The sequence below is a fragment of the Myotis myotis genome, unplaced genomic scaffold (assembly GCF_014108235.1).
Source record: "Myotis myotis isolate mMyoMyo1 unplaced genomic scaffold, mMyoMyo1.p scaffold_m19_p_24, whole genome shotgun sequence".
Taxonomy (NCBI): Eukaryota; Metazoa; Chordata; class Mammalia; order Chiroptera; family Vespertilionidae; genus Myotis; species Myotis myotis.
The window spans coordinates 1,380,353-1,407,183 of NW_023416329.1; the positions used below are offsets into that span (position 1 = coordinate 1,380,353).

Below are 26,831 nucleotides of genomic sequence, written 5' to 3' on the forward strand. Positions count from 1 at the left end.
CTATGGACCTAATGTTTGTATCTCCCCCAAATTCACATGTCAAAGTCCTTGCCCATGTGTTATGGTGCTTAGAGGTGGGCAGGGAATTAGGTTTAGATGAGGTCATGAAAGGATTAGTGACCTTATAAGAGAAACGAGAGCTCCCTCTCTCTGTACCATGTGAGGACACAGCAGGCTGAAGGTGACGTCTGCCAGCCAGGAGGAGGGCTCTCACCAGGAGCCAAACCTGCAAGCACACAGACCTCAGACTTCCAGCCCCAGGAGCTGTGAGGAAGAGCACTGCTGCTTATGCTCCCAGCCTGCAGGGTTTAGTGTGGTGGCTGAGCTGTGTCAGGCATTGTATTGAGCATAATTATATGACGGGGGACAAACTCAGTCCCCAGATCCATGGAGCTTATTATCTGGAAGGATGGATGCATATTAAGCAAAAGTGAACACGTCAATCCATAGTTATGCAGTGTGATCATTGCTAAGAAAGAAACATAGTGGAGTCTAAGAAAGAGAAATAGAAAAGGGTGATTTAACTTCAGGAGCATCCAGGAAGCTACTGTGAGGAGGAGACATCCCGCAGAAACTAGAAGGATGAGGTGCTGTGACCTAGATAAAAGCAGAGATGGTCCAAAAATGTGGACTAATCTTGGTAAAGGCTACAGAGCAGAAAACCACCTGTGATTCTGAGACGCACACAGAAGCCAGGGAGCACCGGAGTACTGAGAAACGAGAGGCCTTCACAGCTCCGTAGGAAGTCTTGAAATCAAGCAGTGTTAGTCTCCCAACTCTATTCTTCTTTTTCAAAATAATTTCTCCATTCGATATCCATTTATTTTAGAACAACCTTGTTCAATTTTACCTTTTTTAAAAAGTCTGCTGGGATTTTGATGAGGATTGCATCATTGAATCTATATCTCAATTAGGGAGATTTGCCATCTCAACATATTGAGTCTTTCAATCCATGAATGTTGGATATCTCTACATTTATTTATATCTTCTTCAATTTCTCTTGGAAATATTTTCCACTAAGTTTTCCACTAAGAATATAATTCTTATACATCTTTTAAAAATGTATTCCTAACAACTGCATACTTTGGATGCTGTTGTAACTGTATTTTAATGTGGTCTCAGGTGTTGGTTGTTAGTGTATAAAGATAACCATTGATTTCTGCATAGTCACTCCTTTCCTGAAACCTGTGAAGATTTATTAGATTTAAATTTATTACAACATTGTTAAGATTTTCTACAAAGACCACCATGTTATCAGGAAATAAAGACAGTTTTACGTGTCCCTTTCAAACTTCTTGCCTTTTATGTCTTTTCCTGTTTGTTGCGCAGCCGTGGCCTGCAGAGCAGCGCTATTGCTGGCTGGGGAGAAGCAGCCCAGATGTCATCATTAACCACATTCCCAGCAGACAGTTCTCTGTGCCCATTATCAGGTCGTGAAAGTTTTTTATTTTCTTACTAGTGGCCCGGTGCATGGATTTGTGCACATGGAAAGTAAATTAATTAGAAGAAATATTTTAATATCGCTATTTGCCCTTTATAATAGAAGTGTCAACCAAATTCATGATCGACAATGACAGATTGAAACACACGGGTGTGATTGGCGCCAGCGAGAGTTTTATATGTATCATGCATGCATGAGTCAACTTAGTCTTTTATATATATAGAATAAACTTTCCTAATTAGACCTGCTTTCTGATGTAACTAAACTTTTTCCAGCCCAGTGAAGCAACCCAACTTCTCTTTCAGGTAACTGTCAGCAACACAGCAGTAAATATCAACACGAAGCAGATTATTGTAGATCATGCAGGGAGAACAACGGGTAAAATATTTAACTGCAGCAGTGTTTGACTCTATTCTGCGCAGTGAGAAAACATGAAGTCATTTTCAAGGTCCACCATTTCTTTCTTCTTTTCAGTCGGGTCAAGTTTCTAAGCTTTCTAAATCTCCATTTTCCAGCTAATGAAAAGAAAATAGGATTCCACCGAGTCTCCTAGCTACCTACTCCAGGACTTCACAGACATTTGGTTAAAGTGTAAAATGTTTCCACCCAAGCTATAGAGCAAGACATGTTCCTGGGCTGAAGAAACTGCAAGGAGGCTAGTCACCAGGGAGAGGAAGCCGGGCATTGCTACGTGACATCATTACCCAGACGGTCAGACACTTAGCATATTAGCCTTTTATATGTAGAGATTTTTAATTATAAATGGGTATTGAATTTTGTCAAATGCTTTTTTTTAGCAATTGAGATGATTATATAATTGTTTTCCTTTATTTTGTTAATGTAGTGAATCACATTGATTGGTTTTCGTGTATTCAAATAAGCTTTTATCCTGGGGATAAAAATCTACTTGAATATGATGTATTTTTACATATTGCTAGATTCAATCTGCTACTATTTAGTTTGGGATATTTGCATCTAAGTTCACTGGGAATATTGATCAGTAACTTTATTTTCTTGTAATATCTTTTTCAGTTTTTGTTATCAGGGTTATGCCAATTTCATTAAATTAATTTAAAACATTTTTGTCTCTATTTTCTGAAAGAATTTACAACCAGTGTTTTCCATTAAATGCTGGAGAACAGCGACAGCACTTGGGCCTGGAACTTCACTTGTAGTAAGACCTATACAGTGGGGCCTTGACTTATGAGTGTCCCGAATAACGAGTTTTTCAAGATACGAGCCGTCTCTCGGCCGATTTTTTGCTTTGAGTTGCGAGCTAAAATTCAGGTTACGAGCCAGCTTCAGATACCCCACCGCTAGTTGGCGCAGTAAACGTCACAGTGAATGCCACAGCATCAGCCCAGCATCACGTGTCTCACTCGTTCACTTCTTGATTTGACATACGAGTAATTTGAGTTACGAGTTCCGTCATAGAACGAATTAAACTCGTAAGTCAAGGCCCCACTGTAAATCCAATGTCATCAAGAGATATATAAATATTCAGATCTCTTCTTAAATTGGATTTTATAAGTTGTGCAGTGTTCTAGAAATGTCGATTATGTCAAGTTAGTTGACAGTGTCGTTTACATCTATAGCTTTACTGCTCTTTAGTTTATGTCAATTTCTAAGAAAATAAAGTTAATTTTTTTACTATTTTAGATTTGACTATGTCTCCCATTAGATTTGTCAGATTTCCCCTCATAAATGTTGACACTTCATTATTAGATGCATACATATTTAGAAGTGCTGTCTTTCCAGTGAAATTGAGCCTTTTATCATTGTGGAATGTGCCTCTTTATGCCGTATAATACTCTATGGCAACAATTTTCGGTGTGCCTCAAGTATTTTTAAAACATGCTATCTAGTCTGGGGCTAAAGGGTCTGGTGTGGGCCTTGGTCCCCCTGCTCCTCAAGAGTGACCTCCATAGCTAAGATATCTCTTCCGGTTAAAAAAACACAACAAAAACATGCTAAAGGGTCTGAGCCTTTTATCATTGTGGAATGTGCCTATCTAGTCTGAAGTTCCCATAACTTCAGTCTTCCAGGTATAAAAACAGTGGAGTTTGTGACTGAGTGACAGGGAGGCTGCTGGAGTCTCCAGCATTCCTCTTAAAGGGCCTGCACAGGGACTTATTTGGAATCACTCCCTCAGAGCTCCAGCTCTGGGGCAGCAGCTTGAAAGGATCCAGGGACATACAAGGAGGAACTAACTTATCTGGCATCAGGGCAAGAGCTGGGGACAGCTTTCTCCCAGACAGAAGTGTTGGCAGAGGCTAGGGTTCCTTTGATGAGACCTCCCCCACAGAACTGACTGGCAGGCATCATATCTGAGTTTCCATCAACCTGGCTCATAATTTTTGCCCCACCTGGTGATTCCCTGACACCGCACCCCAACCAACTTGCAGGCTCATCCAAGCCATTTCCGGGGGCTTTCCCACACCACTGGCTTCTCTTGCCTCATGCTTTGGTCTCCCTAAAATCCCTCAAACAAGTAGCAGCTGGCCTCGGCATGCCCCATACCTCTCAAAAACTGGCCACATGCCCAGTACTAGTGGCATCCCACCTTGGTTCACAGCTTGGCTCTTCCTGGCCCCTCTGAGCTAATAAAAGTGCCAGCCATTGGCAGATTGCTCTGTAGCTTATGCTGGGTGGCCCCAGAAAGGGCACAGGCAGTGGCTGACTTTGTACCTCCTGGAGGCCCCAGAGGCAGTGCACCCAATGGTCAGCTTCAGACTATGCCAGATTACAACCCTAGCACATCCACGAGTGACACACTCAAGGGGCAGACTCAGCGAGCACCAAAGCCCCACTGAAGCAAGTCCTGCTCCACAGGGGTGTCTCCTGCACAGCAGCTCTTCCGCTGTAGCTGCAGCTGGTCCTTACAGCTGATTGGCCTGGAGGTCAATCCCTCCCAGCGATGCCAACAGCAATCAAGGCTCAACAGGACAGCACACACAACCAACACAGGGGCATGCCTGGAGTGCCCAGCTCGGGTGACTGGGGAGGCTGAGTCACTGGGCCCTGCAGGACACCTACTACACAAAGCCCTCTACCAAGTCTGGGAGACATAGCAGCTCTACCTAAGACATAAAACAAACACAGTGAAGCAGCCAAAATGCAGAGACAAAGAAATATGTTGGAAATGAAAGAATGGAAGAAATCTCCAGAAAAATAACTAAATGAAATGGAGCGTGCAAACTACCAGATACAGAGTTCAAAACACTGGTTATAAGGATGCTCAAGGAACTTACTGAGAACTTCAAGGAACTTAATGAACCATCAACAATATAATAAAGAACCAGTCATAAATTAAGGATATACTAACTGAAATAAAGAATAATTTACTACAAGGAATCAATAGTAGAGTAGTGGACACCAAGAATCAAATGAGCTATTTGGAATATATGGAAGCAAAAAAACACCCAATCAGAACAGAAGAAAGAAAAAAGAGTCCAAAAACATGAAGATAGTGTAAGGAGCCTCTGAGATAATTTCAAATGTACCAACATTTGTATCATGGGGATGTTGGAAGGAGAAGAGAGGGAACAAAGAATTGAAAACCTTTTTGGAAAAATAACAGAAAATGTCCCTTACCAGGTGAAAGAAATAAGCATACAAGTCAAGGAAGCCTAGAGAATTCCAAACAAGATCAACCCAAACAGGCACATATCACAACACATCATAATTAAAATGCCAACAGTTAAAGACAAAGAGAGAATTTTAAAAAGCAGCAATAGAAAAGCAGTTAGTTACCTACAAGGGAGTGCCCATAAGACTGTCAGCTGATTTCTCAACAGAAAGTTTGCAGGCCAGAAAGGAGTGGTAAGAAATAGTCAAAGTGATGAAAAGCAAGGACCTACAATCAAGATCATGCTACATAGCAAAGCTATCATTTAGAATTGAAGGTCAGGTAAAGAGCTTCACAGACATGAAACAGCTAAAAAAAATCATCACCACCAAACCAGAATTACATGAAATGCTAAAGGGTCTTCTTTAAGAAGAAGCAAAAGAAAAGATAAAAAATATGAACAATAAAATGGCAATAAATACATATCTATGAACAACTGAATCTAAAAATCAAAATAAACAGAACAGAAACGGACTCATAGATACATAAAACGTTTTGACGGTTGCCAGATGAGAGGGAGGGAGTGGAAAAGGTGAAGTGATTTAGAAGTACAAATTAGTAGTTACAGTGTAGTCAAGGGAGTGTAGAATACAGCATAGGGAATATAGTCAATTATATTCTAATAACTCTTTATGGTGTCAGATGAGTATGAGATTTTTTGAGATAATCACTTAATAAGTTTTATAATTTCTAATAACTAGGGTGTACACCTGAAAATAACATAATATTGTATGTCAAATGTAATTGAAAAAATAAAAAGTGATTTTAAAAAAGAGCTATTAATCCAGCTTTAGTTTGTCTATGATTTTTTTGATATAACATCAATAGCATGATCAATTAAAAGTTATTAATTTGGCTTTATTTGTCCTACTTGATTTATCCTAGCCCTGCCCAGCTCATATTTTCCCCCATTTTATCCACAAATTTATCTTAAAATTGACATCTCATTAAAAAACAACGTATTTCTCTCTTTCATGTATACTAAAGGACATCTTGGTTGCCTCCACATTTTGCTAAATAAAGCTGCTATGAAGATTTATGTGAATGTTTTTGTGTTCATATGTGTTTTCAATTCATTTATATAAATACCAAGGAGCATGACTACTGGGCTACAGAGTATGAGTTCATTTAGTTTTCCAAGAAACTGTTAAACTTTCTTCTAAAGCGACTATACCATTTTGAATTCCCACCAGCAATAAAAGAGAGTTTCTGCTGCTTCCCAATCTCACCAGCATTTGGTGGTGTCAGTGTTCTGCATTGTGGCCATACTAACAGGTATGTAGCGGTATCTCATTTTTGTTTTATTTTCCATTCCCTAATGTTACATGCTATTGAGCACCTTTTCATCTGTTTTTTTTTGCCATATGTATGTCTTCTTTGGTAAGGTGTGTGTTGATTTTTTTTTTTTTTTTGCTCATTTAAAAAAAATAGGTTGTTTTCTTCATTACTATTTAAATAGTTCTTGCCGAAACCGGTTTGGCTCAGTGGATAGAGCGTCGGCCTGCGGACTGAAAGGTCCCAGGTTCGATTCCGGTCAAGGGCATGTACCTGGGTTGCGGGCATATCCCCAGTGGGAGATGTGCAGGAGGCAGCTGATTGATGTTTCTCTCTCATGGATGTTTCTAGCTCTCTATCCCTCTCCCTTCCTCTCTGTAAAAAATCAATAAAATATATTTAAAAAAATAATAAATAGTTCTTTATATATTTTGGATATCATCTTTTACCTAATAAGTATTTTGCAAAGATTTTTCTCACAATCTGTGACTTGTCTTCTAATTTGCTTAAGTGTCTTTCTCACAGAATTGTTTTTATTGTAATGAAGTCTAACTTACCAATTTATTATTGATTGTTCTTTTGATGTTGAATCTAAGAAGTCATCACCAAACCCAAGGTCATCTAGATTTTTTATTCATCATAAAACTGCAAAAAAAATGAAACATCACTTTATAAAAAGTTTAAAGCAAGTTTTATGGAATAGTGGTTATTTCTTTACATCAAGATGATTGAAAGGAAAAATAACTTGGGATAAATTAGACTACCGGTGAGTTCAGTTTTTTTATTTTATGTTCTCCTCTGAAAATGTGTAGATGTGTGTGCACAAGAAAAAGCTCCTTTCAAATAATCAAAGAGGGAAGAATGACTATAAACTCACTCTACAAAGCCAGTATTTTCCTGATAGCAAAATCAAAGACATTATAAAAAGGAAAGGAAAATTATAGGCCAATATCCTTGATGAATATAGATGCAAAAACTATCAACAAAATGTTAGCAACCAGATTTGACAATACATTAAAAGGATTATACACCATGTCCTAGTGAGATTTATCTTAGAGATGCAAAGATCGTTTAACATCTGTAAATCCACCAGTGAAATACATCACATTAACAAAATAAAGAATAAAATATTTAGATGCAAAGTAACTATTAATATTTTTTTTTGAAATATATTTTATTGATTTTTTACAGAGAGGAAGGGAGAGAGATAGAGAGTTAGAAACATCAATGAGAGAGAAACACCGATCAGCTGCACACTCCCTACTGGGTATGTGCCCGCAACCAAGGTACATGCCCTTAACCGGAATCGAACCCGGAACCCTTGAGTCCACAGGCCGACGCTGTATCCACTGAGCCAAACTGGTTAGGGCAACTATTAGTATTTTAAAGGGGGAGTTACAATTATTATTGAATAGTTTTCTGTTAGTATGAGAATGTATAGGTTGAAGATAATTTGAATTAATAAGAAAGATACGTCACTGGAAGACAAAGACCCACCATTCATCTTTCCAGAAACCTACTGAATCCATAGCCTAGGTATATGGCCTGAGTGGGAATCGAACGTGCAACCTTTCAGTGTGCAGGATGATGCTCCAGCCCACGCACCACACCAGCAAGGGGTATCATGTTTTCTGAAGGTGCGTCATCTCAGTGGATTATATATTTTTTCCTACATAAGAAGAGCAGCTCACAGTCGCAATAACGGGGGGCACCTAGTTTCCTCTGGGCTCTGCAGGGAATAGTGGACACAAACCCCAGTCACTGGCATTTGTCTCTGATACAGAAAATAGAAATGCAGAAAGGGGTAACACAGCTTCACTATGGCTGTTCTTACTACTGAAAGGCTGCATCAATCATAATTCTAGACACAGAAATTCTGTCCCTAGGACAAAACTCCAAAGGGAAAGTTTCCCACTGAGGCCAGGCTGGCATTGCAGCTACCACTAGGCCTCTGCCCAAACACCTAAGCCACGCCTCCATCCCAGGAGGATGTGTCAACCTGGAGCCAGTCTACTACTGGGTGACTTAAGGGGACCCTATCTGCCTGTTTCTGGAAAGAGCTCAGAATCAAGAAAAAGCAAACTGAACATCAAGAATAACAGCATGAAGGCATAAAGAAAGGATTCAGCACTTTAAAATAATGTATAAATGCACTTAAACTACACTGCATTAAATATTCCAAACACATAATTAGAAAACATACGTTAATAAAATGAAGTAAAATGTCTTAAATATTTGTTTCTCTATAGCTATAATTCATTATGTAAGGACTCTTGCCGTAAACAGTGACTGAGAAATAAAGGAGATACTAACAGAGGGAGAGGAAGAAAGGATACGTGGAGATAAAACACAGGAACATAATTTACATACTCATTAGCATAGTGGAAAATCATCTGAACACTGGAGAAAATCTAATCAGGAGTGTGGAGGACATGCTGAAGAACTCTCCCAGAATAAAAGGGAAATTCTACGCATGGTTAATCACATGTAGGTTGACTCTATTAAATAGTGATGGATGTTTAAAATTCAAAGGTATTAGAAGGGTTAATAATAAAGGAGAAAGCACATGAGAGGGAAAGAAGTGGAGGAGGAAGAGTAAAAGGAAGGAGGGAAGGATAAAGATGATGGAGAAAAGGAATCATAAGAAGGGAGAAGGGGGGGAGGAGGAGAGAGTGATGTGAGACAAGGAAAAACTGGAAAATGAGGGGAGGAAGCCATGGAGGAGGGGGAGAAAGGTGAAAGGTAGAAGAGAGAGAGAGAGAGAGAGAGAGAGAGAGAGAGAGAGAGAGAGAGAGAAGGAGAAGGAAGAAAAGGGGAAGATGAAGAGGGAAGAAGAGAGGAGGGGAGAGGAATGGAGGGCAGAGGAGGAGCACAAGGGAATAAATAAATAAATGGAAGAAGAGAATGAGCAGAAAGAAGGGGGAGAGGGAGACAGGAAGACAAGGAGAGGAAGGGAAGGAGAGGGGGAAGCGAAGAGGGGGATGGGGGATAGAAAAGAGATGGAGTAAAAGGGGGAGGATAAAGAAAATAGTGGGAATAGAAGCGAGGAAAGGAAAGAGGACAGGAGAAGGAAGAGGTAAGTGGGATCATCTCGGGTTCTCTGTAGCATTCATATAGGAAGAGCAATGGGGCAAATTCTACACAATCCAGGCGATAGAACAAGTTACACAGACGAGCGCTGTGCCACCAGAATACGGGACCCAGAGAAGGGTCATTTGTGTGTATCTGCAACTAAAAACATTCTCCGATATGTTATCTCAGAAAGTATATCACTGCTGTAATATATTGCTCACAGGGCTACTCTAGCTGAACAAAAATTCAGCAAAATAAAGATATGAATAATGACTAGATCATGGAATAAAGAAACAGCCAACAAGCATTGAACCAGAATTCAGAGCAAATAATGACTACAAATATGGATGGGATAAAACAAAAGAATAAAAATGCCAAATGAAAATCTCAGAGAAACCATTAAATTTCTTTTAAATAAGAAGAAAAGAAAGGACCATAGTAAACTGGGTCTAAAGTCTTAGAACCTATAACAAAAAACAACGAAGTGGGAAGAGAAAAGGAAATAAAGGTGTTCTAGTATCATCTTTCACGGGAAGAAATATAACCAAATGGTCTCACTCTTGATACTGAAAGGGAAATAGCTGCGCTACCTCGATATCAAAATCAACCAAAAACAGCACAAGAAATAAAAGCACAAACCAATATTCTAATCAATGAAGATGCAAAAATTCTCAGCCAGAATACCAGCGAAATCCAACAATGTATGACAGACTCATAAACCATGACCACATGAGATTCATTCAAGGAGTAGAATATTTGCAAAACAATCAATGGTATTTATAAGCTATGGTAATCTATTGTATTTATAAGCTAAAAAAGAAAAATCATATCATCATGTCAAGTACTGTCAAGAAAACATTTGACAAAATTCAATACTCATTCACAATAAACATTCACACCAAGTGATAGCCAATTGGTTTAATGCAATTACAACTGTAATGAATACAATTCCTATTATAACCCCCAAAATGGTTTTATAGACATAGACAAGCTTAGTCCAAAATTTATATATAAAGGTGCAGACCCTAGAATAGTTAAAGCAATCTTGACGGAGAAGAATAAAATGGGAGGAACCACTCTGCCCAGTATCCAGGCTGACTCTGTGCTATGGTAATAAAGACAGTGGGCTGTTGGCAAAGGGGAGGGCACACAGACCAATGTGACTCAACAGAAAACTCAGAAATAGAACCCCACAAATAGGTCCAACTGATTTCTGACAAATTACTAAATAAAGGAAGGATAGCCTTTTTTATACATGGTGCTGATCAAGTGAGCACCCATAGACAAAAAAAAAATAAAGGATTAAATAGAACGCAACCTAAACCTTATACAAAAATCAACCCAAAAGAAGTGTAGACTGAAATATAAAACTACAAAACCTTTGCGGAAAAAGAACCCCCAAAACAGGAGGATGTCTTCAGGGTCTAGGGCTGGGCAAGTAGTTAAATTCATGCCAAAGCAGGACCCACAAAAGAATAAACTTATAAATTGGACCTCATAAAAATTAAAATTTTTCTCTGTGAAGACCTTTCCAAGTTATTTCATCATGTTCAACTAAGTCTTTTATACCATTTTTTAACATTTTGGTAAAATGAAGAAATATTTTAGTCCCTAGTTTCAATATTTTTATAATTTCATAAATACAAGTTAAATAAGTTTTCTAATCACTAAGATAATTAACATGTTCTTAAAAATAATTTTAAGGTGTTTGAAGTTTTGGAAAATATATTAGACCTTTGGTTTTAATTATTTTTAATGGAATGTTTAGAAACTTTTGATTAAATCAGTTTGTAATCAATGTTTAAATGAGAACAATTTAATTGGTTAATTTTTAATGTCCTGATTAGTCTAAGAAAAATGTAAATGCTCAGAGAAATATGAACGGGTTTACACATTTACTTAACTGTGTAAAATGTGAAGTACCACAGGAGCGAAGCTCTTCTGTAGGTCTGGGAGCAAGCCGGCCACTGACTGGGGGCCCCGCCCACCAGGCAAGTTCCCGCCCTCTCTGTGCAGCCTCCCAGCTGGCTGGCCGCAGCTCTGGAGGGGGTGGTCTTACCTTATGGGGCTGTCCATCCTGGACACCGTGAGGAAGGCGGCCAGGTTGGCCGTGTAGGAGGAGCACACGATCAGGGTGAAGAGCCACCAGCTGCCCATCACGATGCGCATGGCCACGGAGTTCACGGAGGACTCGCCACCTGCGGGAGGGGCGGAGCAGAGGGATTGGCTGCGGCTGCTCCCACCCGCCCATGGACCTGCTCTGGGCAGGGAGCCTCCACGGTGATGGGCTGGGGACCAGAGAAGTGGCTGCCAGCTTAGCGGGGGCGACTGTGCCAGTCCGGGAAAGACCCTAAGACACCAGTCTGGGGGAGGGATGGAGGACCAGAGGACACGGAGGAGCCAGGATTGGCCTTTTTCTGACGTGGTATCTGTCAAAACACTAAGGATTAAGCCCTACCACCCAACTCTCCCAGTTAGCAGGCTCCGCCCCCTGTGAGGATGTGCTGGCGGCCACCTGGCTGAGGGCAGGCCAGTCCCTTTCAAGGTCATGTGGAGCCTCATCGGGCATTCTACAGACAGGAACTACCTCCTACCCGGGGGTCCGGGCGTCCTTCGACCTCAGCAGGAGGGCTGCCTGGCACCTTACTCACACGCATCCCTCCCTGCACGGCTCTCCCCGGCTTTCAGAGGGGCTGCCTCTGTGAGCCAGTGCTCTCCGGCTCCTTCGTGGCAGCAGGAAGAGCTTCTGACTGCCTGTCCTTACACAACCCCACGGGCACGCTGTGCTACGGTGCAAACTGAGCCAACACTCAGGTAAGGGACTTCCCACTCCCTGTTTCTGGTGAAAACTGCAGTCCTGGCACTCCCCAGGCACTGCCCAGATGTCTCGGGCGGGAGACCTGCTATGTCCGACGCGGCTGTGTCCCGCGGGCTGCAGTGCTCTTAGGTCATTGCCAAGCAGTTGTCGTGTTTTCCCACTAAAGCTTCAAATTGAAGCAAGATTCCTTTGGTTTGGCAGCCCCGCGAGCATAGAATCATTCTGGCATGGGAGGGGACAGTGCCAGGCGGAACGCCACAGCCCACTCTGTCTAAAGTGGAGAACCGGGATTTGAACTTTGCCAACAGGTAAGTTCTTCCAGGCGATCCCAGCACCAGGAACCCAGGAAGGTACCTTGTTGTACGAAGGCTCCGTAGACGATCCAGATGGCACTGTGCAAGGTGGCAGACGCGGATGGCCGAGGCTGGGCAGCAGTCTGAGCCGTCACGGCCTGCATCCGGTTCAACACGAATATCAGCACGCCCACCACAGGGATGGCTGCCGCGATGCAGGCCCAGACCGCAAAGTCAAACGGAGCAAAGAGAGAGAAGATGCTGATCTTCTCCTCGGGCTTCTTGAGTAGGATCCCCACCGAGTAGTCCATGTACCGCTTGCTGAAGTCCACCACACTCTCCCTCTCCGGGGTGATGGTGATGGCAGAGATGGCCAAGTCTGCTCTCTGAAAGGCAAAAGGTCTCATCAGAGGGCGTCGCGGCTGACCCTGCTCTGGACACCGCAATGGACACTGCTCTGTCCAGAGAAGACGGGATTCTCCAGGTGACACCCTGTGACCTTGCATGTTTTAAGGCAAATCCAGCACTAAGTGGTCTGATCTTACCTCCTTTACCTGGTACACTTCTTTCCCAAACCTAACAGCTCCTGGAAACTGCGGCTGGAGACGAGAGGCTGGAAAGCATCTGCCTCCTGTGTGACGTGTGGTTTTCTCCAGCTCCTCCCTGCTGCCCAGCAGCTTCCTCCTTTCTCAGGCTGGCCTGTCCCTCGGACCCACACACCACGAAGCCCTGTGTCTTCCAGCTTGTCTGGGTCCTCCCTAGACTGGGAGCACAGACCCTCCACTTTCCTGTCAAGCCTCCCGGGCCCCCAGCCTGCCACACCCTAACAGATTTCGTTTCTAAAATATTTTGGAAGTTGTATGGTGAGCTTTGCAACTACCTTGAAGCTCATTAATGTATTAGTAATGATTGCTCATTAATGATTGTTTTATATGCAGAGACTATGCCAGAGAGTACCATCCACCAAGAAAAGGGCCCCGCTTCCCTTGTCCCACCTCCCTCTGCCGGGGCCTGCATGCCGGGGCTGCCTCTTCGCAGGACCACCGCGCCAGGAGGGGACTCGTGGGCGAGCTGCACTGTGACCTGAAACACACCTCTCAGGACTTCTGCTTTCTAAGATGGGCTTCATTTTTAAAAGAATCAAAGACCCCCATTAGGATGGAAGCAGACCGTGAGAGTGTGCCAACTGGTGGAGGTTAGGGTCCTTGTGCCTAGAGGGACGCTGGCAGGCAGTCCCAGGCTGGAGGGCCCGCCTCAAGCCCCAGGCCACTACGGTGGCCAGTGGTCATCTGGATCTTGGCTCTTGAGCCTTGAGGTCAGAGGCATCCTCAGAATTAGGTTTAGTTTAAATGACCAATCATAACAACAGATCTAACCTATGTATTCAAATTGGGAGAACATGCATAGATTTTATCAGGCTTAGTGTGTGAGCTGGAGGGTCAGACGTGCTGATGTTCTGAACTGAAACCCAACAACACACCAAGAGCAGGAGAAATACTGGGGTGATGGTGTTGGCTCTCCTCCTACACTTTCATGTTTGCATCTCTGGCCTTCGCCTTTGGCTGTCTTATCACCAACCCCAGACCCAGGGGTTCTGTCTGCATGCTTGAGGATCTAGACAAGTTGGAGCAAAGCTGACTGAGAAAAGGGCCTGGGGGTGAAGGACACGTTTGCCGCACAGGATGGAGGCAGACTATATGGCGCCAGGTGCAGAGGAGCCAAGGGAGCAGACACTGGTGGAGGGTGGCCTGGGGGCCGGAGGCAATACCCCTCCTGGGATGCCCTTGTCTACAGATGTGAATATCATAGGAAACTGACGTAGAATTCCATGCCCAACCATCTTCACGTTGTTCCAACAAGGTGGGAGCACAATCTTTCTTTGGTTTCGTTTTCGAGGACAGATTATTAGGTTGCCGACGAGAAAGGTCAACTTTTGAAACCTCTAAGGAATGCCGCCGAAGGACCCGACCAAGGACAAGGCAAGGAGCTCAGGCTGCCCCGAGGCCCTGCTGGGGCGGAGCCACAGTGCCATGTGCCCACCTAGGGACACCTGGGATTCCCCCACCTGTATGCAGCCACCTGAACGTCAGGGTCGGAGGACAGATAATAGCATCAAGTCAGGGTTGGGGGGGGGCAAGAAGAAATCAAAAACATTGAGAATCACAAAACATGGAGAATCAACCACGGAGGCCCAGCAGGCAGGAGAAGAGGAAGGATACGAACAGCACAGAAACCTTGGGGAAGGATGAACCTCAAACCCAGATGTGGAGTGGGAAGGGCCAGACACAAAAGATCACACATATTATAGTGAATGTTCATGAAGGCAAACCTATGGAGATAGCCAGGAGATGGGTGACTGCCCGTGCTGGGTGAGAATGGAAGTAACTGTGGATGAGTGAGAGAGCTCGCCGGGTGGTGGATATATTCTAAAACTATGTTATGGAGATGGCTGCACAACTCTGCAGGTTTTCTAAAAATCACTGAACCGTACATTTGAAATGGGTGAATTTTATGGCATGTAAGGTATACTACAATGAGGTTTATTTAACGTCTGGGGAAACTGCATAGCAACGGGCCCCGGGTCTGCCTTTAAGGGTTTATAAAGCAAAGGAGCTGTGTGTTAGGAGCAAAGCCACGAAAGACCCAGAAGTACAATAGGTGGTAGTCAAGACATGTGACAGTGACAGCAACACGGAGAGTGCTAAGAGATGCATGAATGTGCCCCGCCAGCATGGCTCAGTGGCTGAGCATTGATCTGTGAATCAGGAGGTCATGGTTCAATTACCGGTCAAGGCACATACCCAGGTTGCAGGCTCAATCCCCAGTGAGGGGTGTGCAGGAGGCAGCTGATGAATGATTCTCTCTCATCATTGATGTTTCTCTCTCTCTCTTTTTTAAAAATATATTTTATTGATTTTTTTTACAGAGAGGAAAGGAGAGGGATAGAGAGTTAGGAACATCGATCAGAGAGAAACATCGATCAGTTGCCTCCTGCACACCCCTACTGTGTATGTGCCCACAACCAAGGTACATGTCCTTGACCAGAATCGAACCTGGGACCCTTGAGTCTGCAGGCCAACGCTCTATACACCGAGCCAAACCAGTTAGGGCGATGTTTCTCTCTCTCTCTCTCTCTCTCTCTCTCTCTCTCTCTCTCTCTCTCTCTCTCCATTCTTCTCTGAAATATATATATATATATATATATATATATATATATATATATATATATATTTTAGAGGCCCAGTGCATGAAATTTGTGCACGCAGGACGGTGGGAAGTGGGAAGGTGGGGTGGGTGCCCCTCAGCCTAGTCTCCGCCCTCTCCCAGCCCAGGAGCCCTAGGGGCCTAAGCCATCAGTCAGACATCCTTAGCGCTGCCGCAGAGGCAGGAGAGGCTCCCACCACTGTCACTGTGCTTGTCATCCCTGAGCCCGGCTTCTGGCTGAGCAGGGCTCCCCCTGTGAGATGGGGTCAAAATCAGCTCTCCGACATCCCCCCAAGGAGTCCCGGATTGTGAGAGGGTGCAGGCCAGGCCAAGGGACCCCATCGATGCACAATCAGGGCTGGAGAGGGATGTGGGAGGTTGGCCAGCTGGGGAGTGACTGCGGGAGGGCTCCAGGGCGTGTCCAGCCTATCTCACTGAGTACCAATTGGCCGGACCCCAGCAGCAAGCTAACCTACCAGAGCGCCTGCCCCTTGGTGGTCAGTGCAAGTCATAGCGAGCAGTTGAGCATCCTTAGCATATTACACTTTGGTTGGTTGAATGGCCGACCAGTTGACTAGACACTTATCATATTAGGCTTTTATTATATAGGATATATATTTTAAATGTATATATATTTAAAAGATACATGGATGTGGGTGCTGAGTGAGGAACTAGCGAAAGTCACTGGTGGTGAGAAGTTCAAAGCACTGTGACCCACAGCTGTCCACAGGCACTGCAGAAACCTCTGGGTGGGTGGTGACAGGGTGACAGTGACCGTGGAGAGGGTGGGCTTGCATCATAGGCCACCATCCTAAATGATTGTGAGGAAATGGCCAGAGCTCCTGAGATGACAGGGGCAGGAATGGGGACACGGTGACTTGGCCTCATGTGTGAGTCTCAGTTCAGTCTTGGGTTCCACAGCAGGGAGAGGAGTAATGGTTCTATATTGGTGGACGAACTGGAACTGGCTGAGGAATGCCATGCCAGCTGCACACACAGTGCAAGCAATGCAGACACACACACGCATGCACACACACACACACGCATGCACGTACACACACATGCACCTCACTGATGGGCCATGTGAGGGAGGAGAACTGGCATCAGCAGTGCTCCCGTTGAGAACGAGTTTCCCCCCTCAGCACACATGTGGGGGTGGGCTTCCTGGGGTACATTACAGAGCAGGCACAGGGACAGGCTTCTCAGGAAGCAGAGCAATGGGCACAGAAGGAAAACAGAGAGAGCCAGGGACTGAGCAAAGGAGCAGGAAATGGGGGATGGTGGGGAGACAATTGTGGAGAAAGAGCGCTTATGTGTGAAAGTGGTAACTGTGGTCCCAAGGTTCCAGCTGCTCAATGGGCCTCATTTGGGTACCCCCACCAGGCAGGCGGGGTGCCCCCAGGGACCTGCTGCTCAATGGGCCTCATTTGGGTACCCCCCCAGGCAGGCGGGGTGCCTCCGGGGACCTGCTCGGGGACTTACCTTGCTGATGAGCTCCCCGATCATCCCGTTCCAGGAGGTGTTGTGGAGCTGGTGGCCATACCCGCCGTCGGGGGCCTGGTAGATCTCATACTTGAAGCCCAGGGCCTTGGCCAGCGCATCCAGGACGTCCACGGAGAAGCCTTTGTAGCGCTTGGGCTGCCCGAGGATGTTCTCGGCCACCATCACAAAGGGCTCCTCCTGAGGCCACAGAATGAGCAGCATCAACACCTACCAGGCCAGCAGCCACACGCCCAGGTGCCGAGGCACTCGGTCATGCTGGAAGGCCCTGTGGCCAGCATGCCATGGGCACAGTCCCGGCTCTGCCCAGACCCGTCTCCCAGGTCACACGGCTCCTTCCACTCCTTCACCTGTGACAGCCCGAGCTCTGCCCTTAGGAAATGTCGTCATTCCTCAGGACCCAGCTAAGAGGCGTGGATATTTCTCATCCAGGAGCTTAACGACAATGAAGGTCTGCAATGCTGGGCTGAGAGAAGTGTAGCATCTACCAGGCTGCACTAGGGAATGGATGCTGATTCACGGGCCATGAGCATATCATAAGTCAAAGGACAGGAGAGGAGAGGACAGGAGAGGAGAGGACTGAATCCCACTCCCAAGCCACGCCCTGCACACAGCCACGTGCTCCTGCAGGGACGTGGCGTCTGGCAAACGCCCGGGTGCTGCCACCCGCCCTGTGGCCCTGAACAAGGGGCAGCCTCTGGCAAACAGCCCCAGGAACATATCTCATTAATGTAAAGGTTTTTGAGGGAAAGGGATGCGCTGCTTCTCTGTGGTGTGCGTACAGAGAGCGCTGATTCCGGGACAATTGTGCAGAAAAACTGCCACAAATAGTCTTCATTACGAAGCCTGTGTCACGTGGCCCGTCAGGGGTGCTGAATGCCGAGAAACGTCCCCTCGCACCCACTGCTCTGCACGCCTGGGAGGCAGAGGCCGTGCTCTTCCGTCCTCGCCACCTTGACTATGGCGCGAACGGTCCTGTGGGAGCTCAGGCCACCACGGAAGATCCCGTCTCTCCAAACCCAGCCTGAAACCAGACACACCTCCACCTCAGAAGCCGGAGGAGCCCACCCTCCCCCACTCCCCTCCCCTCGGGCCCAGGAGCCCAGGTGCCCAGGAGCCCAGGAGCCCAGGAGCCTACCAAGACAGTCACCACTTTGAGAGTCAGTCCCTGGAGACGGCTGCCCATGGGCCTCTCCTGCAGGCTGCCGTTCAGGCCCTTCTCCGAGTCCCACGTGGCCAGCTGTGAAGGAAAGAGGGAGCGTGTGAGGGCCGATGGCGCCTGTGCACAGCCCGCGGCTGCTGCCTTCACCGGCCAAGGCACGGCAGGTGCACTGACCCGGGGCGCCTCAGAGACCCGGGGCTGCCCTCAGGGACAAGAGTGTCAGACGAGGCTGCCCGAGGGCTTGCCCCGTTCTTCCAGTGAAACCAACTGTCGAAACCTGTCTCTGGAGTGAACGTCTGTGCCGCTGCATCCTGTCCGCTGGCCGAAGCCCTGTCACCATGTCGCCCACAGAGCGCCTCTCCCTTTAGTTATTCCTCTGACTCTCCCAGGCCAGAGGGCCCTGGCGTTCAAACGGCCACCGCCAGCGGCGCAGGATGGCCCTTCGCAGAAGCAGGTGACAGGGTGTAGCCTGTCCCCCCGGGGCCTGCGGCAGGCCCAGCGCTCACGCCTGCCTGCACGCGTGTCCGTCGTTTCCCGGGTGTGCACACGGAGGCCGGAATCCCGTGCCAGGCCTGCTGCGCCCGAGCCTGCAGCGTCCTGACATGTTTCTGGGTGCTCGTGGGGCCCTGTCTTGGCTCAGAGGCAAAAGGAAACAGCTGTTCTCAGAATGGCTTCCCCTTCCCGTACCCTCGGTCTCACCAGTGATTCCCCACTGCTGGAGGCTAATTCCAGCAGGTCCTAAATGCGAGAAGTTCATCAAGAGGCTGAGGGAACCTTGAGGCCTCAGCAGGCTGAAGATACTTACTACTGCCTGCTGGAGTAGCCAAAAGCACTTCCCCAAACCTAAAGATTTGCATATATTTTTGCCTGCTACTGAGTGGAAAGCCGTTCCCCCCCAACTGCTGCACCCGGAGGCCTAGGGCAGGCACAGCAGATGACGCACATGCTCCGGAACCAGCTAAAAGGAACCTGGAAACTCCTGCTGTCACTCCGGCCTGACGCCCACGAAGGCCCACACTCCCGACTACAGGCTGCCCCGCTGTGAGGACCAGCTGCTCGGGCAAGAGTGGGGCTGCTCTGAGGAGCTCCCCAGACCACAGACTGATATTAGGAGCACTGCAGGGAAGAACACAGTGAAGATCTACCCAATACTCCCTTTCAGGAACCCCAGAGACACCAAGCTCTGGGACTGGCGCAGTGAGGAGACCGCATGCTGTGTCTCCCCTGGTCTCGGGAATGGCGCTGGGCCCGGAGCAGTCCTGCAGCGGATTCAAACCTGCTCAGAGGAAGAGCACACACTCAGCCTAAAGGGCCACAGCACTGGCCCAGCTTCTCACATGACCGCAGGGCCCTGTGTGCACGCGGGCCGCCACACCTGCTCTCCACGATGGCGCACAGGCCTTGGGGCCGCTGAACCCCAAGGCACAGTCTGCTGCACCTCCTGGGCCGAGGGCTGGACCCCCGCAGAGACATCCTGGAGGCAAGCTTGTCCTCGTGGTGATAGACCCATTCCAGAGAGGGCACTCTGCCCGGCACCGGGACTGGCATTTCTAACACCTGCTGCCGAACCCCCTGGCCTGGGTGAAGGCAGCTCTCCGACCCGTGATGCCTGGCGTGGGTGAGGGCCTGCGATGGGCTCTGCGTGTCCTTGATCAGCCAGCTCCACTGGTGTCTCCACTGGGATTGCGACCAGCCGTGGAATGCAGAATGGGGCTGGGAGAAGCAGTGGGATGAAGTGAGATCCTCTGGGTTTCCGCTCCGCTCCACGGACTGCCCCTCGGGGCCTGTCCACGCCCCTGGGCCTCCAGCCACTGCCGGGCGCAGGGCAGCTGCACTCTGTCCCAGGGATTGCACTGCCTCCCGTTGGTCTCATCATCCCAACGCCCTCTCTCCCAGCCCCTCCCAGGTGGGGACAGGTACCTTTACAACAAACTCAAACATGACTGTGCTAATTAAATTTTTCCAATGACTTCCCGTTTTCTACAGGATAAATCCTAAGGCTTTTAAGCTTGGCCTAAAAGGAAGGCCTTCCTAATGCAGACCCAACCTTGACTCTCAGCTTCACTGCAGTGTTCACAGCCACATGCACCCCCCGCCCCCGCCGCCAAGCCCCTCGGATGTCCACGCACGTCACGTTCCCTCCTGGCGCATTGCATCCAGCCCCTTTGCCTGAAGTGCTGTTTCTCTTCAGCCGAGCCCAGTAAACTCTTACTTATTTTTAAAGTTTTCACTTTAGAACGTGTTTGATTTACAGGGAAGTGGTGGGGGTGTCCACACCGTGCACACAGCCCACCCCAGGTCCCCTGTCATGGTTCCATGAGTGGGGTCTGTTCCCACAGCTCACAGAGCTCAGCCAGCTTCCACCCAGCGAAGCTGCAGCGGAAATGACCCCGTGTCATCCCTCTGGCCCTCCTGTGACCCAGCGGTGCTCCCGGCTTCTCACCCCGTGCCCTGGGGTCCAGCCCTGATTCTGAAACTCGAGAGTCTCAGTACTTTGAACTTGGCCAAAGCCGCGAGCCCCAGGCTGCGGAACCCCGAGTGCCTCGCTGCTCCCATCTCCTGTTTCCATCCTGCCTGGATGCCATGTCTCTTAAAGATCACGTGCCCTGTACCCACTACAGAGCGTGGAAGAAGACGGGGCCTTGGAGGTGTGGGACGGGCAGTCTGTGAGCCAGCAGACCTTATTCTGGGTCCCACCACTTACCTGAACGCCGCAGCCAGCACCTCTGTAACTTCACTGAAATTCCACTCTCATATCTAGAACATGGAATAAAAAGGCCTTCCCTGCCTACCATGTTGAAAGGCTATTCAAAGGAGAACATCGTTTTGCTATAAACTGTTATAAAATCTATAATAATAAAAGTCTAATATGCTAATTAGACCAGACATCCTTCCAGATGACCTTCCAGACGAAGCCAGAGCTGCGAGGGAAGCCCGGGTCCTGGGTGCCAGAGGGAAGCCGGTGCCGGCAGCCGGGGGAAGGAAGGCCTACTCTTGCATGAATTTCGTGCATTGAGCCTCTAGTACAGTGGTTCTCAACCTTGGCTGCACATTAGAATCACTTACAAACTAAGCTAATTTCACCCAAAGGCCCTGCTTTCCTGATCCCTAGTAGCTGGCATCTTTATTCTATTCTTCCCTCCATCTAGAATATTCTACCTCTGGCAGGCTGATTTCGCCCAAAGGCCCCGTTTTCCTGATCCCTAGTAGCTGGCATCTTTATTCTATTCTTCCCTCCACCTAGAATATTCTACCTCCGATTGAACTTTTCAAAACACTATCCTTTCAGATTTAATTTATCACTTTTAAAAATTGTTTTCTGCCATGTTTTCAGAAAGCCCCACTTTACCCCGTAACCAGAAGGGACAGACCTGGCTCGCCCCAAACGCACTGCGCCGCCCTGTTGCACAGACCATGGTTGCACATCCCCGCAGGGCCGTGCCGCGGGGTGTACTGTCCACAGGCGCTATGACCACATTTCCCAGCCCACATGCTGCTCCAGGAGTGACTCCACCTGCTCCCTAAGCAGGAGGTAACCCGCTCTCAAAAGCTGGTTAGAGTCCGGTGCTGCACGGCCAGCCAGGTCGGACATCGCCACGAGCTGCTGCCTGGCCGGGAGGCTGGCCGTGGGAAGGGCTTTCAGCCTGGGCCCCGCAGAGGCGTGATGGAGGAGCGGATGAGAGTGGCATTTTGGGCCACATCTTTCTTTGTTGAGGGGGCTGTCCTATGCTTTTTAGAATGTTAATAGCATCCTTACCTCTACCCATTAGATGCCGAAAGCATTCTATCTCCTATTATGACAACCAAAAATATATCCAGATGTTGCCAAGTATCCCTTAGGAGACAGAATCACCTCCCACTTAAAACCACCAAGGAGAAGCCAGCTGCCTTGGAAAAAACAGCAGCCCTGAGACCACCATGCTGGAAAACTACGTGTGGTCAGCTGTGCTGGCCACAGTCCCCGAGGACTCCAGCCCTCCTGCCGCCGATGACTCGCTGGGCATGCAAGTAAAGCTGGGCATGTGAGGATCGGCCCGTCAGCCAGCGAGAACCATCTAGTGACCTCAGTTCATTAAAAGAATCACCAAGCCAAGCCCTGACCGAACTTCTGACATGCAGAATACTTAGGATCTAAAAATAATTCTGTGTACAACAGCAAGTTTGGGACATTTGTCCTGCAGTAAGAGTAGCTTGAACAGCATGTGACCCCTGGAAGTAGAGGGCGCCATAGAGAACATACGAAGCCTGTGGAATTGGCTTTGGGCCGTGTCGCAGGAGGAACCCAGAAGGACCTTAAAGAAACTTAGTGGAAGCAAAGGGGGCCCCAGGGAGACAGGCTGTGGGCGTTCAGAGGAGAGAGAGGAAAGCGCGATCAGAAGCCAGAGGAAAGGGCACCCTTGTTATGTGGTGACAGGAAACTTAGCAAAGCTACCACCAGCAGAAACATGGAAATTAGAAAGTCTACGTAACACACTGGCGGGTCTGGCTCAGAAAGTACCAGGAGAACATGGAGGCACCCTGTGTCCTCGTCGCTGTGGAGAATGGAAGCGGCGATGAGAGAGCACTCAGACTGAACAAGGACTCTTGTTTTACAATTCTAAGACAATACATCGAAGCCATGATTTGTTGAATTCAACAATAAAACTATTGGTTATCTGCGGTCTCTTCTAGCAGAAAATTCCAAAATAATCAAGTTCCTGATGCAAAGAACAATCTCACAGGTGACACAGAAATGTGAACCAGGAAGCAAGCACAACGGACACACTCAGCGAAGACGCCACAGTGAGCGCGCGGGCGCTGGTTCCCATGCCTCCCCACCCCCACCCCCACCCCCAGTGGGGCCCAGGCCCTCTGGTCGCACAGCAGAGCTGCTAATGCTCTGGGCAGCCTGTCAGGGAGCTCTGCCAGAGGACACCTGTCCCCCAAGTCTGCACTGCGTCTTCAGCTTGGTAATGAACAAGAATGAACTTCATAAGAAACCACACACTTTTAGGAAGAACCGTAATGACCAGCAGAGCCAGCTCAGACACAATGGGACAGAAAGAATGAGAAAAGAAGAGGAGACGGTTACATCCCTGCGCCGCTCTGCTGTGAGGACTGGGCCTTAGGGAAATGTGAGGATGCCTTAGCAGGCACACCCAGAGCCCAGAGGGCGGGTCAGTGCCGAGCCAGCCCGGGAAGCCTGCAGGATCTAATGGAGATGCTCATAACAGGCCCGGAGGGCTCTCAGCCTCGCAGTGGCCAGCATCGGGTGCCTCCTGGCACCTCTCCCCGCACGGTGGTGCTGCTACTGCTGGTACCCTGGCAGCGCCTCCCACGCTATATTCAACATAGGAGGTCAGTAGTCTGTCTTTTGTTTTCCATTAAAATTCTCCTCCTTTTTGTAATATTTATCTTTATTGTTGAAAGTATTACAGATGTCCTCGTGTTTTCACCCCAATGATCCCCTCCACCCCACACCCACACCCTGCCAGGCCTTCACCAAACCACTGTCTGTGTCCATGAGCTGTGCATATATGCATATGATTCCCAGGTTAATCTCTTCCCACCCACACCCTCTCCCTTCCCTCTGAGATTCCTCAGTCTGTTCCTACTTCTATGTCTCTGAATCTATTTTGTTCATCAGTTTATTTTGTTCATTAGACTCCACATGTGAGTGAGATCATGTGGTACTTGTCTTTCTCTGATTGACTTATTTCACTTAGCATGATACTCCCCAGGTCCCTCCATGCCATCTCAAAGGGAAAGAGATACTTCTTCTTTACTGCTGCATAGTATTCCATGGTGTAAATGTACCACAGCTTTTTTATCCACTTGTCTACGGATGGGCACGTGGGCTGTTTCCAGATCTCAGCTATTATAAATAATGCTGCTATGAACATGGGGTGCATACATTCTTTCTTATTGGTATTTGGGGTTTTTTAGGATATAGTCCCAGAAGTGGGAACACTGGGTCAAACTGTAGTTCCATTTTTAATATTTTGAGGAAACGCCCTGTATTTTCCAGTGTCTGCACCAGTCTGCATTCCCACCAGCAGTGTACTAGGGTTCCCTTTTCTCTGCATCCTCACCAGCACTTGTCATTTGTTGATTTGTTGATGGTAGCCATTCGGACAGGTGTGAGGTGATACCTCGTTGTCATTTTAATTTGCATCTCCCTGATGATGAGTGATGTTGAGCATTTTTTTATATGTCTCTTGGCCATTTGTATGTCCACTTTGGAGAGGTGTCTATTCAGGTGTTGTTTTTTGGTTTTTTTTTTACACTGAGGTCTTCAGATTGAGAACAACTCCACTGGGAGAGCTGAATCCAAGAATCTGCACCCAAGAGCTTTATTCTCACCTTGACCTTATTTGGATGTTGAGATTCTGGACTTTGATGTGATGTCATCACAGTGAGACTCTGGGGCCCTTGAGGGAAGGTGAGAGAATGGTTTTCATTTGGGAGGGTGTGGATCTAGCCCAGAGGAAGAGCTACAGCCGACTGGGTGGTCCAAAGGTTGGAACAACACCATCTGTCTCATATGTGCTTCTGGAATGTAGTTTTGCCACACCCCCAGCAACATGTAGAGCCTAACCCTCTTCTTCCCCTTGAATTTTGACTGTCTTCACTTGGAATTTATAATTTATAAATTATGGTGAAAACAACTCTGCGATTTCTCAGGCTATATCCACTGGGCTGTCTTGTGACAGCTGCTCATGTAGTGTATCCAATAGCCCAGAGACACCATGCTGGCGAGGCCGCATGAGGTGCCCTGCAGAGAGCTCCACGTGGGCTCCGGCTTCTATCCATCACCCAAGGTGCTCCATACACCAAGAAAGCTCTTAACTCACCGATCGCCAATCTGCCAGCTGAGTGCAAGTAAGTGATGTCAGGAGAAGCAAAAGATCACCCAGCCAAGCCCTGCTCACGGTCCTGACCTGCAGCGTCTATAAAATGTAATACAGTGGTTTCTGTTGGAAGCCACTAAATTTTGGGATAGTTTGTTATGCAGCAGTAAGTTTCCTATGCATTTATCCTTGTGCTCATCTTAAAGGAAGGGGCTGATTCATTCCTCTCTGTGTCCTCAAGGCATCTAAAAGAATGCCTTCCGGACAGTAGGGGGACTTGGTTTTCCTCTACAAAGCAGGGCCACACCCACATCTCCTCTGACTGCCACCAACTCTTTGTGAGTAAAGCAGAACGGGAATTATTATCCTCACCTTTGCCAGTGGAGAAACTAAGGCTCAGACTTGCATGTCTACCTAATATTTTAGGGATGCAGTAAACTCAAGACTTCTAAATCCAAGACCATGGGACTTTCCCCCTAAAATTTTCCTCTGCGCATAGTCGGGCCTGCATAAGCATTTCCTTATTTCATGAAGGAAGAAAGAAAGGACGAATGTTCATTTAGACTCTGAGGCTACTGATGAGGGGCAGAACCCAGACACATTCCTGAGGTCGGCATTCTCCATCCCCCAAAGTTCCATGCACCTCCTGGGAGCGAGGTCCTCACTCTGCTGGCGCAGGGTGGGAACCACACAGTTTCACCCCTCCTCCTCCCACCCCTCTTCCTGGCCTGCACTTCAGAGGTTCCTCCAACTGCAAGAAGACAAATGACCCTTGTTCCCCTCAGCACTGGAGTCAAACAACTAATATTGCCCTGAAAATGTATTGCAGAAGTGACAATGAAAGAATTAAAAATTTACCCCTGCATATATAACTTAGGAGTGAGATGGGGAAATGGGAACCAAGAGGAAGAGTTTGGAAAACGTTACCTGGGATAGTAGATACCTTGATCTGGCTATGGAGACAGCGTAGGAGAAGAAATGGTTCTTCTCATTTCTAATTTTCCCTTTCATAGTTCATCACTAGAAGGTAAATGGCATTTGCTTCCAGGACCAGTGATTCTTCTTTAGACTACACATGTAACTCAAATCTGAAGGTAATGCAAATAAAGCTTCGTTATTTCCACAACAGTAAAAACAAGAGTGATCAAGACACTGCGGGTGAGAGATGCAGAGGGCTCTGCCGCTGACGAGCTAAGGCTGTGTGCCAGAAACAAGGCTGAGGAATCAGGAACATCTGGCCATCTGGACTATGCATCTAAAAGTGGCAGCTGAGTCTTAGCTGGTTTTGCTCAGTGGGTAGCATTGCCCTGTGGACTGAAAGGTCCCGGGTCTGATTCCAGTCAAGGGCACATGCCCGGGTTGCAGGCTCGATCCCCAATAGGGGGCCTGCAGAAGGCAGCTAATCAATGATTCTCTCTCATCATTGATGTTTCTCTCTCTCCTCTCCCTTCCTCTCTAAAATCAATAAAATATATATTTTAAAAAATAAAATATAATAAAAAATTTAAAAATGAAGGTGGCAGCTGGGAGTACCTGCCTCTTGCTAGCCTCCAAAGCCCTGGGCTCAGAGAAAATACTCAGGAAGGACATTTGTACCTGGACTGAGTG

General features: G+C 47.3%; 1 protein-coding gene across 1 annotated transcript in view; it reads right to left on the reverse strand.

Annotated features, from left to right (window-relative positions):
* Positions 1-26,831, reverse strand: part of GRID1 (glutamate ionotropic receptor delta type subunit 1) — a 633,591-nt gene that overhangs the window by 104,657 nt on the left and 502,103 nt on the right. The window contains exons 9-12 of the mRNA XM_036356029.1: positions 18,370-18,471; positions 17,214-17,411; positions 12,589-12,913; positions 11,476-11,614 (exon numbers count right to left, since the gene is read on the reverse strand). Of these exons, the coding sequence (XP_036211922.1) occupies positions 11,476-11,614; positions 12,589-12,913; positions 17,214-17,411; positions 18,370-18,471 (764 nt within the window). The remainder of the gene's footprint in view (positions 1-11,475; positions 11,615-12,588; positions 12,914-17,213; positions 17,412-18,369; positions 18,472-26,831) is intronic.